Source organism: Mus caroli, unplaced genomic scaffold (genome assembly GCF_978045245.1).
Source record: "Mus caroli unplaced genomic scaffold, Mus_caroli_1 scaffold_15, whole genome shotgun sequence".
Taxonomy (NCBI): domain Eukaryota; kingdom Metazoa; phylum Chordata; class Mammalia; order Rodentia; family Muridae; genus Mus; species Mus caroli.
Window position 1 is genome coordinate 8575594 of NW_028227270.1, and position 12443 is coordinate 8588036.

The following is a 12443-nucleotide window of genomic DNA, read 5'->3' on the forward strand; positions in this document are numbered from 1 at the left end:
TATTGCACAATTCCCACCACTACCACCAGATTCCAGGAACAGTTCCAGGCAAGTGGCTAGGGCACGCCAGGCTCCAGGACAGCCCATGGAAATGCTAAGACTGAAAGAGCAGCGTCCTGCCTTTCAGAATCCCAGATTTTATGAAATACGCATTTATACAGTAAAAGGTTTCTCTTCATTAGTTACCATAATTTATGAATCAATTACTTTTCTTTACTAGTCAGATACTGTGATGATTTTAATGATATTTCCAAATTACTTAAATGTTAATTTAACATTAACTTTAAAGTTGACAAGGTAAAGTTGACAAAAAAAAATTAGCACAAAATATACATAGACCAATTTAGGCTCAAATTACATATTTTTACTCTTTTGACCTTATTTAAAATAGCTCCATAAAATAAGACTTCCATTAAAGTTTTTTTTAAATCCTGAGGGATATACATTCAATCATTAATAATAAACTACTATCCCAAGAGTAAAAAGGCGCATGTTCAAAAGTTATAAACTTGGAAAAGCAGGTTTGACTTACAACGATAATACAGAATGGAATGACTATGCCACCTAATAAGGCATAAGGTATGGTGTCTTCCTTGTAAGGGTACTTGATGGAGTCATCATTACAGAATATTCCTCGTTGGAAGGGGGTATGCCTTGAAGTAAGAATTGCAAAAGGCAATCCAGCTAGCAAAAGGGAATAAATAAAAATATCATTAAAAATTATCGAAACTGATCAGTGGCAACAACCATCCCGGAAGACTTTAGAGATGCGATTGCTTTGAACGTCAGTCAGAGCACATGTAAAAGGGAATGCAGAATGCATGCAGCGGAAGTTAGAAGGATCGCAGTGTAGGGTAAATGTGCTTTCTTCTACAGGAAACAAAGCTTCGAGACTCCGTCAGCCACTCTAACACAGGCATCCTCCAACCTTTGTTCCCGCCCAAATACAGCAATTGTGGGAAGTCGCTCCTCAAGTCTGTTTTAACTGCCAAGTTTCCAGCACTTTCTTAACCTTCTGTCACGGACTTTGTTTCTGAAGAAAACATTTTCACATTCCCCATTTTATACTTTTTAAAAAACGACAATATTTAGACAGGCCACAGTCACAGCTAGGTTATGACAGTGCCTAGATAAACTGTTCATTTGTTTCTTTCCATTACTCAGAGGACACTAGAGCAGTCTTGGAATGGACCCTGAAGTTGAATCAACTTTCTAAGACAGCCAGTGATGTCAAGCATAAAGCCTCCTAACATACACGTGCTGTGTCATTAATGTTTCCTGTGAAGGCTGTGCCCCACACTCATCCCTTAAAATGTTTAAACTTTGTCTAAATTTAAATTTCCAGAATTCAGCTCTTCATGTCATTAAATAGTTACATCTATTAGTTACAGCTTTCTGCTTTATAACTAGAGGTGTAGTTCTGCAGAAACCCTCAACATCCACTTCAAGATTGGCCCGAGTCTCAAGGCTCTCCCTTTGGTGTCTCGTTCTGCATGCAGTATCTCGCCCACTGCGCTAGCCTGTCCGAAGCAGCTTTCTCTCCATGAGGCTCCAGTCCCTGGCCCATGACTGAATGGCAACCAAATCTGCTACTGTTTATCACTGTATCAGTTCTGTCCAAAGTACAAGGGAAGAAAGGAGCAAATAACAACCACATTTCTTCCATTGCTCGCTCTTCTAGGTATCTTCTTCCCACCTTCATTTAGACACTGACTCATGAATCAAAGTACATTTCTTTATGTGAATCAATTAGCCAGTAATGGCTGCCAACTCTTGAAAAAAATCTTTAAAATGCTACAGGCCTCCCTAAAGCCTTGCTTGTGATAACTGTCGAGCTGGCTTTGCTGGCCTCCCCTTCTCACTGCATGCCTCTCACTGCCTCCAGACTCTTCCGATTCACAGCTTGCCTGCATAGGGTAATGGGATCGAATGCCCACGCCTTTGCTACACACGCTATAGAGCACAACTTCAGTACACTTACACGAACTTTCCACACTTATCAACACCTAATGTAGCAGTAGATTCACATGGCTGAGGCTCCAGTTGTTGTCCCACACAGTAACTGAACCCTTAACCTTCAACCAATTCCACTATTCCAACTGGATGGACACTAGCTCACATTTACAAAGAACTATTACTTCTATGGCTCACCTGATTTGTAAGAACTCTGCACACAGCACTATAGACTGCTATCCTCACAGCACATTTCTGAACTGGTTGTATTTTTTCACTAAGTACTGCTTCTTTCTGCACTAAGATGCTCAGCACAGAAGTTACACGCAGAGCACTGGCACTTGAATCTCTTTAGATTCTTTGTCTTTGGTATAAGGAAAAATTTGTATTGATAGTCTCAAATATAATGAAAAATATTCAGATACATATTCATTAACAATAAGGTTCTTCTCCACATTAAAAAAAATCATGTTAGAAATTACTCTTAAATTTACAGGAAAAAAAGTTTGTATTTCTCAAGATGGAGGAAAACATCTACAAGTGTGATAAATGGTCCATTTTAAAATACAGAATGTGTAAGTGGGTAAACACCAAATACGCTGTACACAAGACCCTTGGTGCTCTCAGGCTTACAAGGCTGAGTAAAACACAATACATAATCACCCCAGAGAAGAGCAGGAAAGGAAGGCTGGTGCACCCTTGTGTGTGCCTAGTCGCGAGCTGTTCAGAATGTGAGTCCCAGTAGGAGGGATGTAGGAGAAAAATCGTAATGGCTGGTTTCCATGGCTACAAAGCAGAAAGAGAATGCGCACCAGGGGCGCAATATGAAAAGCAACCACAGAGTAATGGCGGTCTTTCAAAGGATGAGCAAAGAAAACCCAGTGAGACCTCTCAGAAATACAAGGCTGAATCCATCGGGCGCTGGCCCACAAACAAAGAGGCCACGGATAAAGCACATTTACAGAGAAAGAAGGGACTAGCTTGACCCTTCCCAGTGCAGAATGGAAAAGGTAGCTTGGCTTCTTCCCCGGTGCCAGAAGGCCTCAATGGTCCCACTATCTCAGGCTGCTCAGTACCTTGTATCTGTTTCAACGAACAAGTTTTACTTAAGCTAATGAGAAAACAGTTTCTACTCCTTGCAAAAACCTTAATCTCACCATTCTTTCAACGGGGACAGCACAAAGGTTGCTTTTAGTTTTTTGGTTAACCTGTACAGTATGGGGAACACTTCCAACTCAAATCCCTGTTTGCATTTCTAATTATTTCCTTAGAACATTTCTATGTAACATCAAGGCATATAAACATTATCATTTTGACCAAATTATTTCTCCCAAAGTGTGGCCGTACAGCACTAACTTACTATAGCCACAGTGCACGAGTACGGGAAAACTGAGTCTTTGAAATAACAGCTGATGCTATCCTTGACATGTTTGACAGCCAAGACATGGATTGTTTTCCTTGCTGTCAGTTCAAATCAAACATCTTTTCACTCTTACCCGTAAAAGTGAATTTATTTTTAAAAAAAATCTCTTTTCATAATTTCTCAAATGACTACACATGCCAATATTTTTCTTAATACTTTAGTTGGGAAATCAATTTTAATTTCTCTCCTATTTTTAAAGATGTGTTTATTTTGTGTGTGGGAGGGTGTGTATGTGTGTGTGCTTCCTTATCTGTGTGTACATCTTGTGCATGCATATGCCCACAAAGGACAGAGAAGGCACCAGCTGCCCCTCAAATTGAAATTGCAGGTGGTTATGAGCCACCCAGTGTGGGTGCTGGGAACCCACCCCAATCCTCCGCCAGAGCAGCAAGTGCTCCTAACCACAGAGTCACCGCCACCGATTTCCTCGCTATTTCAAATAACCTTAAACTGTAACATGTATCACAAAATCCATCTATTGCAAATTTACCACGCCAGCAGTACAGTCTCACACTATTATTATACCTGGAAACATGCATGGGCTAGTGTGCACTTCAGTTCATACTCCTTGCCATAACCTAGAGCAACCACATACCTGCTTTTGGGCATATTTATTTATCTCATATGAGTTCATTGTTGCTGTCTTCAGACACACCAGAAGAGGGCACTGGGTTCCATTACAAATGGTTGTGAGCCACCATGTGGTTAATGGGAACTGAACTCAGGACCTAGCTCTGGAAGAGGAGTCAGTGCTCTTAACCACTGAGCCACCTCTCCAGTCCTCACATGGTATTTTCTATGTAGTTCATATTACATACTATAATGTCCTTCATGCTAATTTGTTTTGGGAGTGTGTTTTTCTTTTTATTGATATATTATCCTACTGTAGATGCAGAGAACATTTGGTTTAGCCATTCACCAGTTAATGGACATCTCAGCTGTGTCCAGTTTGGGGATAGTATGACGACATATTACTTTGAACATCCACATGCAAGTCTTTGTGTGGATGTATTTTCATTTCTAACTGGCAGACACCTACAAGTGGAAGCACTGCGTCCTGTGGGAAGTGCATGCTTAACTTTAGCTTCCAAATTATTTTCCAAAAAGCCTACAGCCCTTTACATTGCCATGTCCTGATTTTGAATACGCCCAATGGCCAATCACAATGAACCTTTTTAAAATTCAAGTTCTCTGAATAGTTAACTCATCCGTGATATAGAATAGCTTTCTGTTTCTAATAGTGAATATCTTTAATGATACAAAAGAAAATACAACATGTTAACTTTTAACTTATAAAATCTTCATAGAAAAAAAAATTTTCCCCATCTTCCACCAGAGATAGGAAAAGATAGCTAAAAATGTCAATGTCTTGAACTGCCTCTTGCACACATACTCGGGATCTTGGAACCATAAGAGGAATACTTAGCAACTGTTTCAGTTAGAAAGATTGAGCAAAACTGAGAAACTGGCTAAAAACTCTCTTACATGAAAAAAACTCAGCTGGGCAGTGGTGGCACACACCCATAATTCCAGCATTCAGGAGACAAAGGTGGTGAATCTCTGAGTTCAAAGCCAGCCTAGTCTCCTAGTCTTCAGAGTGAGTCCCAGGACAACAGGGCTACATAGAGAAACCCTGTCTCAGAAAAGAAAAAAAAAAAAAGCCACCAAACAAACAAACAAACAAATGCAAAAACCTCTTCCAATGTTAGGGAAATGCAAATGCCTCCAACAAGTTAATGTTTAAAGGTTATCAAAATAAAATCTCTATACACCCAGAGTCCATGCATAGATATTCTAGCCCTATTTTATACAGTATGACATTTTATGAATATAAAACATATCAAGTGCCAAAGAGAGAGTGCGGGGCAGTGGACGGCGGGGAATAAAGGAAATGGGAGAAAACCCGTGTCCAGTTCTGGTGCTCTGGACACGCGGACACAGGAGGACTGCCACATGCTTTCCATGTGGCCCCCGGTAGGTGTCTGGCTGTGTGATGGACCCCAGCTCGGTGGGTAGTGGACAAGAGGCAGTCCTAGGTACTAGGTTCTCAGTCTTTGGCATCTCATGCTAGATACCACGGAAGAGCTGAGAACAGAATGGGGGCCCTGGGGGCAGCTTGGCCAGTCCCGGGGCCAAAGGGAGGAGAGGGCAGGAGAGAGGGGATGCTGGATGATTTCCACGTGGGTGAGAGTCCTTGGTCCAGTCCGTGGCTGGAGCGTAGGAAGGCCTTCCAGTGGGAGGTTAGATGCAGCTCATTAGGGGAAAGCCTATCCATCGTTCAAGTATGGCAGGTCTTGATGGGCAGAGACAGTCTATGGTTTTAGAGCTTTATTGTAGAAAGGCAGCGAGAAAGAGAGAAGGTAGAAAGAGGGAGAGAGGCCTGGCATGGCCATGTGGGGGGTGGGGGAGAGAGAAGGACGGCTAGAGAGTAAGAAAGGTGAAAGCTTAAAGAGAGCACGGAGGGGCCAAGCAGCCCCTTTTATAGTGGGCTGGGCCATCAGGTAACTGTGGGGAGGAGCATACCTGGCTATAGTCAGGTAACTGTGGGGTGGAGTCCAGCCAGAATGCCAGGAGCTTGGGACATTGTCTGCGTGACTGATAGTCACACACCTCTCCTGTGGGGGCTGTGGGGACGGTAACTTCGATAGGAGCCAGGGGTCCAGGAGACATGACTGAACACCTTCCGTCCCATATAGGTGGAAATCAGCACCCATTGGGTCCCCTGGAGTTCAAGACCTATGCTGTACTGGAGACCAGGTTGCCTGTGCACAGCCCACTGCCCCACAAGAGAGTGGTTTCCAACTCCAGAGCCTACAGCAGCATGCAATTCAAGGGCACATTGCCTCAGAGCTAACCAACGCAAACACTGATGTCAAGGGCCCAGAGCTCTATTGAAGGTCAAGGAAAAGATCCACCTCAAAAGTCCACAAGATGAAGTGATCCCATTGGAAGGCCGCTGAGCAGCAGCAGATGGTTTCCACCAAGCAGAGAGGAGGTGGCCACCTGCAAAATGTTTCAAAATATTTCATAATCTCAATGTCTGCATGGGGGTGTATGAAGCCCAAAGAACCCACAGTAAAGGGAAGACTGTAGAATAATGGATCAATTGTTATTTCTGCCACCTGACCCTTCACCCTGGGCTTAGCAGACATGTGATAGATGAGTGTATTTAGTCTATGTCTTAGTTAGGGTTTCACTGCAGTGAAGAGACACCATGACCAAGGCAACTCATAAAGAGAAACTTTTCACTGGGACTGGCTTACAGTTTCATAGGTTCAGTCCATTACCATCATGGCAGAACGCATGGCAGCGTACAGGCAGACATGGTGCTGGAGAAGCTGATTTGAAGGCAACTAGAAGAGAGACTGGCTTCTGCAGGCAGCCAGGAGGCGGTTCTCTCCTCCACACTGGGGGAAGCTTAAGTATACGAATTCAAAGCCCACCCCAACCATGACACACATCCTCCAACAAGACCACACCTACTCCAAATAGTGTCACTCTGTGGGCCAAGCATACTCAAACCACCACACTCTACTCCCTCACCTCCACAGGCTTGTTCGAATATATGAGTCTGTGGAGGCCATACCTAGCCATAACATAGCAGATCACATACTTCCAGTATATCATGGCACAGAATACATTTCCGTACCAAAACTTCATAGTGAAGAAACTATTGGACAAATGGAAGACCAAAACCCAGCTGGGCAAACTCCAAACTCTGCATTTCCAACTCCTTTCGTCGTTGTTGACTGCAACACAATTCTTTTCCTTTGGCTGGTTCCACTCCTGGTTAGGCTTTCCTCAGCAGTATCCCATGGCTCTGGCATATCTAACATCTTGGGGTATCCAAGGCAACTTCAACTTCACGCTTCTTGTTCCAATGTCTGGGAGTCCAGATTTCCTGGGCTCCTCCAAAGGGCTTGGGTCATTTCTCCAGCTTTGCCTTCTGTAGCACTCTAGGCTATGACTGACTCTACTCCACTGCTGCTGCTCCTCTTGGTAGTTATCCCATGGAACTGGCATCTCCAGTACTGCGGGGTCTTATGCTGCAACCAGGTGTCACCAATAGCCTCTCATAGGCTCTCTTCATGGTGCTAAGCCTTAACTTCTTTGCATGACCCCTTCGGTCCTGGGCCATCAAGTACAACGGAGGCTGCACCTTCACCAATGGCCTTTCCTGGATTCTCACAGTGCCAAGCCTCAGATCCATGCCTTCAAAACCATAGCACCTGTGTGATTCTTACACGTTGCCAAGTCCAGCTACAACATGAGGTATAAGCTATGAAGGCCAGAGAGTGGGATGTGGTTCGAATAGGAATGGTAAAGTGGAAATTTCTGGTTTGTTAGAAACTCACTTGTGTCATGTGATGTTTTTATGAAAGTGATGATCTTATGAGAGGGCATGTAATGTTTTGCTGAAAACAGACACTTGAGAGGATGTGTGGCGTTTAGAAAGAGTATAAATGAAACCCCATAAACAATGGGAGGGCACTCTTGCATTGCTACGCCGCTGTATAACATTTTCTTTGTTGGTCTTCACGCATAGAGAGAAACGTGCCAAGAACTTGTGGTATTCAGTCCACTTCCACTGTTGCATCGAGCTGCCACTACTATTTGTGTTTGGCGTTTGCTACTGGACCAGAATCCTGGTATCCTGACAGAGAAGAGTGGAATGGCCCCTAAGAACTCCTTCTAAACATGTCCACAATCCCCTTTTCCTACTAACCTCTTTCTTCCCTACCTCTAGTTGGTGGGCTGGAAGGGAGGTTGAAATGTTTAAGAACCCTACACAAAGTAGGCTTTGTAAAATCTAAGCCTACAGAATGGCCCCCATAGGCTCAATATTTGAATGTTTTGTCAATAGGGAGTGGAACTACTTGACAAGGATTAGGAGATCTGGCCTTGGAGTAGATGTGGCCTTCTTGAAGAAGAGTGTCACTGGGGGTGGGCTTTGAGGTTTCAAATGCTCAAGCTAGTCCTAGTGTCTCTCTCTGCTGTTTTCAGATAAAGATGTATAATTCTTAGCTACCATGTCTACCTGCATGCTACCATGCTCCAGGCCATAAAGATAATGGAATAAACCTCTGAAACTGTAAGTAAGCCCCAAATGCTTTCCTTTATAAGAGTTGCATTGGTCATGGTGTCTCTTTTCAGTAGTAGAACACTGGCCAAGATAAGTGCAAATTGTTGATTATTTTAATTTCTCTTACTAAATCTTAAAGACTTTGGTAGCAATTTAATTCTAAATACATTTAACTCAATTCAGTATGCAGACCAAAAGACTGAGGAATTCCACCCATGTCTTAGAAATTCCAGACAGCTAATGTTACCTTTGTCAGCATCAGGGCACATGTCATTACAAAAGCTAAAGATGCATCAGAGAGTGAGGTCTTAATGTCCTGAGGAAATCATCTTTAGTTATGAAGCAATCATCCAAGTGTCAGCTCAACAATGAACTGAGATCCCGTTTTATATGGTCATCAATTAGGAGTCAGGGGCTGTCTGACTGTGGTCAACTTATGGACTTCAGCTGAAAATAGCCAACAGGATTTGCTGGTGGATTAGGTATAAATATATGAAAGAGTAGAAAACTACATTAACAGAGAATGGAAGCCCTGGAAATGGAACTGGGGAAGGTGGTGCATCTGCTTGAGCTCCCTACAGTAGACAGCAGAGCAGACAGCAGACAGCAGACAGCAGCAGGCAGACGACAATAGACAGCAGACAGCAGACAGTAGACTTGATATCTGCTGTGGAGGGGAGAAGTCAAGCTAAATAGAACCTGACACACAAGTTCTATTAAAGCCGTGAGACCACGAAGGGAATGGGACAGAGGAGAAACGAGTCCAGTGATCCTGAGTACAGCAAAGGAAATCTCCACAGAAGAGAACGAAAAGGGGGCAGTGGTGCAAAAGCACAGGCGAGCTTGTGTGACTTTTGTTGGTTTGTGTTTTGAGGTTTTGTTTTTTCAAAGACAGTTTCTCTGGGTAGCCCTGGCTGTCCAGGAACCTGCTCTGTTGCCCAGGCAGATCTCGAACTCGGTGAACCACCTGCCCCTGCCTCCCAGCTGCTGGGATTAAAAGCATGCACCACCACAGCCAGGCCAAATAAATTCTTTTTATAAAGAAAGAGAAAAGGGATGGGGGCATGCATAGATCTGGTAAGATGGAACTAAACCTGGGAAAATAAAGAAAAAGCCCAGGGAGTGTATTTCAAAATTCTAGAAGAGCAACTTTAGAAAGATTGTAGAGTATCCAATCAATACGAAATTTAATTCTATGTCTATATACCTGTAATGAGTAGTGAGAAACCAAGCTTTTTACTTACATAAATATCAAAAAAAATAAATAAAATCTGCATTGACATGCTTGAGCTTTTCAAAACTCCCACAGACTCTACTGACAAAAATCAGTGAACCTGCCCGGGACTTCTGCTGCTCCTCCCACGAGAGAGGAACTGTTCTCTCACCCTCACTATAGGAAAGCTGCTAGTAAAAAGATCCCTCACCGCAGCTCCCTACCTCGTAAGCAGACAGGCAGTGGCCGAGCTCCTCCTCCAAAAGCAGGCTGCTTGCTCTAAGGCTATTCTCTGAGCTCATGCTAACTGCTCCTTAATCACAAACCGGTACAAACGAACTGTTTTCTTTCTACGATTGACATTCCATTTCTTGTGATACTGGAAATGTGGGTCTGTGATACTGTAAAACTTGCCATTCTTAAGACCCAATAAATGCTAACACTTGACGATATGAATAGAAGCAGACTGGCATGGAGTTGATGTTTGTTTAAAATTATTAAAACATGGTGCCCCCAGGAATCTGGCCACCATTTACTACTAAGCGGTTGTGGGGCAAGTGGATCGTGCCACCAGACAGAAGAACTGGTGTGGTTGAGCAGGCTCAAACCCCAGGGAATCTCAGAATTGAGAATAGCAGGTGTGGAGCCAGCTCCCTGCCAAACTACCTGATCTGGGACACATACGACACTCAGCTGAGATGACCGTGACAATCGGCCACATAACATAAAAAACCTGAAGCTCTCCGTGCTAATAAAGTATCTTGATAGGCCCCGGTATTTAGCCAATGAGCTTCCCTTCCTGGGCATTCCTTCTTGCAAAGGGTAGTTAATCCTTGGTTCACCCTGAGTAAGCTGTATGGATTCACATCTATCATTGAATAAAGCAGTTTAAACAAGCAATGACGTCTCCTTCATCGAGTATTGTCCCAGGGGGAGGCCCTAGTCGTAAAGAGCTGGACCTAAATCTCCCTGAGAAGGCTGGGGAAGCCGTCTCTCTTCCAGCCCCTCTATTCCCTCCCTCCTCTCTCACTCAGAACCAAACCAGATTCTGTCCCCCTGCAGGGCTGTGCCATCCCCTTCTTGCCTGGCACATAGACACCTTCAGGGCAAACATGGACCCGAGGACCCCTATTCCCATTCTCAGCAGTACCCCCGCAGCATCTGGGTACACAGGAGACCCGGAACCACAGCATTCATCTCAGACTCCTCTGTTCCTCACCCTGGGAAACACGGACTGAAACCTCGATTCCAGACTGTGTTCTGCCTCCTCCTCCGTGCTACCCCGGCAACAAGGCAGACACACAGCCCGGAAAGGCGCACAGTCCAGAGAGCTCAATGTGCAACATACACTATCTGTAGGTCTGGAAAATGCTGACGCCTTTCATGAAGACTTGTGGGGACACTATTCACACACAAAGAGCTGCAAAAGCACTAGGCTCCACATCTTCACTTCTTAGGACTTAAGACAACCTGCCCTCTAGTCACAGAGGGTAAGTTTACAGAAGTGGGTTCGCATCGACTTTAGTCATAGCCCTTCTCAACAAAAAAGGATTTGGAGATTTTGGGTTTGTTAAAGGAAAAAATTATGGCTAAGGAAGATCATCAAACTGGCAGCAGCAAGTGCCTCCATCTGCTGAGCCTCCCCGCCTGACAAAGCTCTCAAAGCAGTCAACAGACACCCAAACTCAACTTGAAATCATCTCATGGAGTGAACAGGTGATAGGCCCACCATGAACTTCACCCCGCTTGCTTCTCTGGTTGCTGTTTCTGGTTACGAGGTGCTGCTGTGGACCCTGACTGAGAGTGTTGCTTACGGCATGCAAGGCTTAATTATGTAATACTGACTACATTCAAGAGGCTTGCTTTCCAGAGCTTTAAATTTAGACTGTGAGTCTGTATTCGGAGAAAACCTTCACCACAGGTGCTTCTACACACAACCTCTTGCCTTCCTGCTCAGATCTCCAAAAGGGTTTAATGTATTACAAGTCTATTGTATAGCATTTGACCAGTAATGGCTTCTCTCAGTAAGTGCACTAAATATCCCACAAACTTTTTTTTTTTCCTTTCCAATTTTTGAGACAGTCTGGCTTTAAATTCACAGAAATCTACCTGTCTCTGCCTGTTGATTGCTGAAATTAAAGGCAGGTGCCACCATGCTTGGCTACACTTTTTTTTTTTTTTAAATAAATGGCACAATATTATAGTCCTCTGGGGCAGGGGCTCAAATGTAAAAACATAAAACTATTGTTAAAAACTGAATTCCTAAAAACCACCATGTTTTTCAAATAATAAGTTTTAAGAAATAAAGGTATGTCCAGTTATTAAGCTGTCTACTCCTCTTTCATAAGACCTGTAAGGTCCAGGAGCTATAGTTTAGAGGTAGAATGTTTGCCTAAGCAGCATGAAGCCTTTAACATAGGGTATGCCAGGGCAATAAAAGAACCAATAGCTTGCAATTGAAATAAATATTATGGAAAATCAATGCCTAGGGCCAGGGAGATGGCCAAGTGGGTAAAGGCAGATGCTGCCAAGCCTGAAGACCAGCTCAATCCCTGACCCAAGGTGCAAGGAGAGAACCCACTCTCTCCCAAGTTGACCCCTCGCCTCCATGTGTTTATTAGCATATGCACACAGCTCACAACATAAATGTAATTTTAATTTTTATTAGTTAACACAGCATGCAAAACTCTAAAACATATATTTGACATCCTATCAGGTAACCTTATCCCTAGAAATTCATAATACTGAAGATAATATTTTATAAAAATGCA

General features: G+C 43.6%; 1 protein-coding gene across 4 annotated transcripts in view; it reads right to left on the reverse strand.

Annotated features, from left to right (window-relative positions):
- Plpp1 (phospholipid phosphatase 1) overlaps nucleotides 1-12443 on the reverse strand; it is a 66253-nt gene that overhangs the window by 15443 nt on the left and 38367 nt on the right. Inside the window, exon 2 of one of the 4 annotated variants that reach the window (XM_021179789.3) lies at nucleotides 533-684. The exons of the other annotated variants lie outside the window; for them this stretch is intronic. Coding sequence (XP_021035448.1) covers nucleotides 533-684 — 152 coding nt within the window. The remainder of the gene's footprint in view (nucleotides 1-532; nucleotides 685-12443) is intronic. 4 annotated transcript variants of the gene reach the window in all.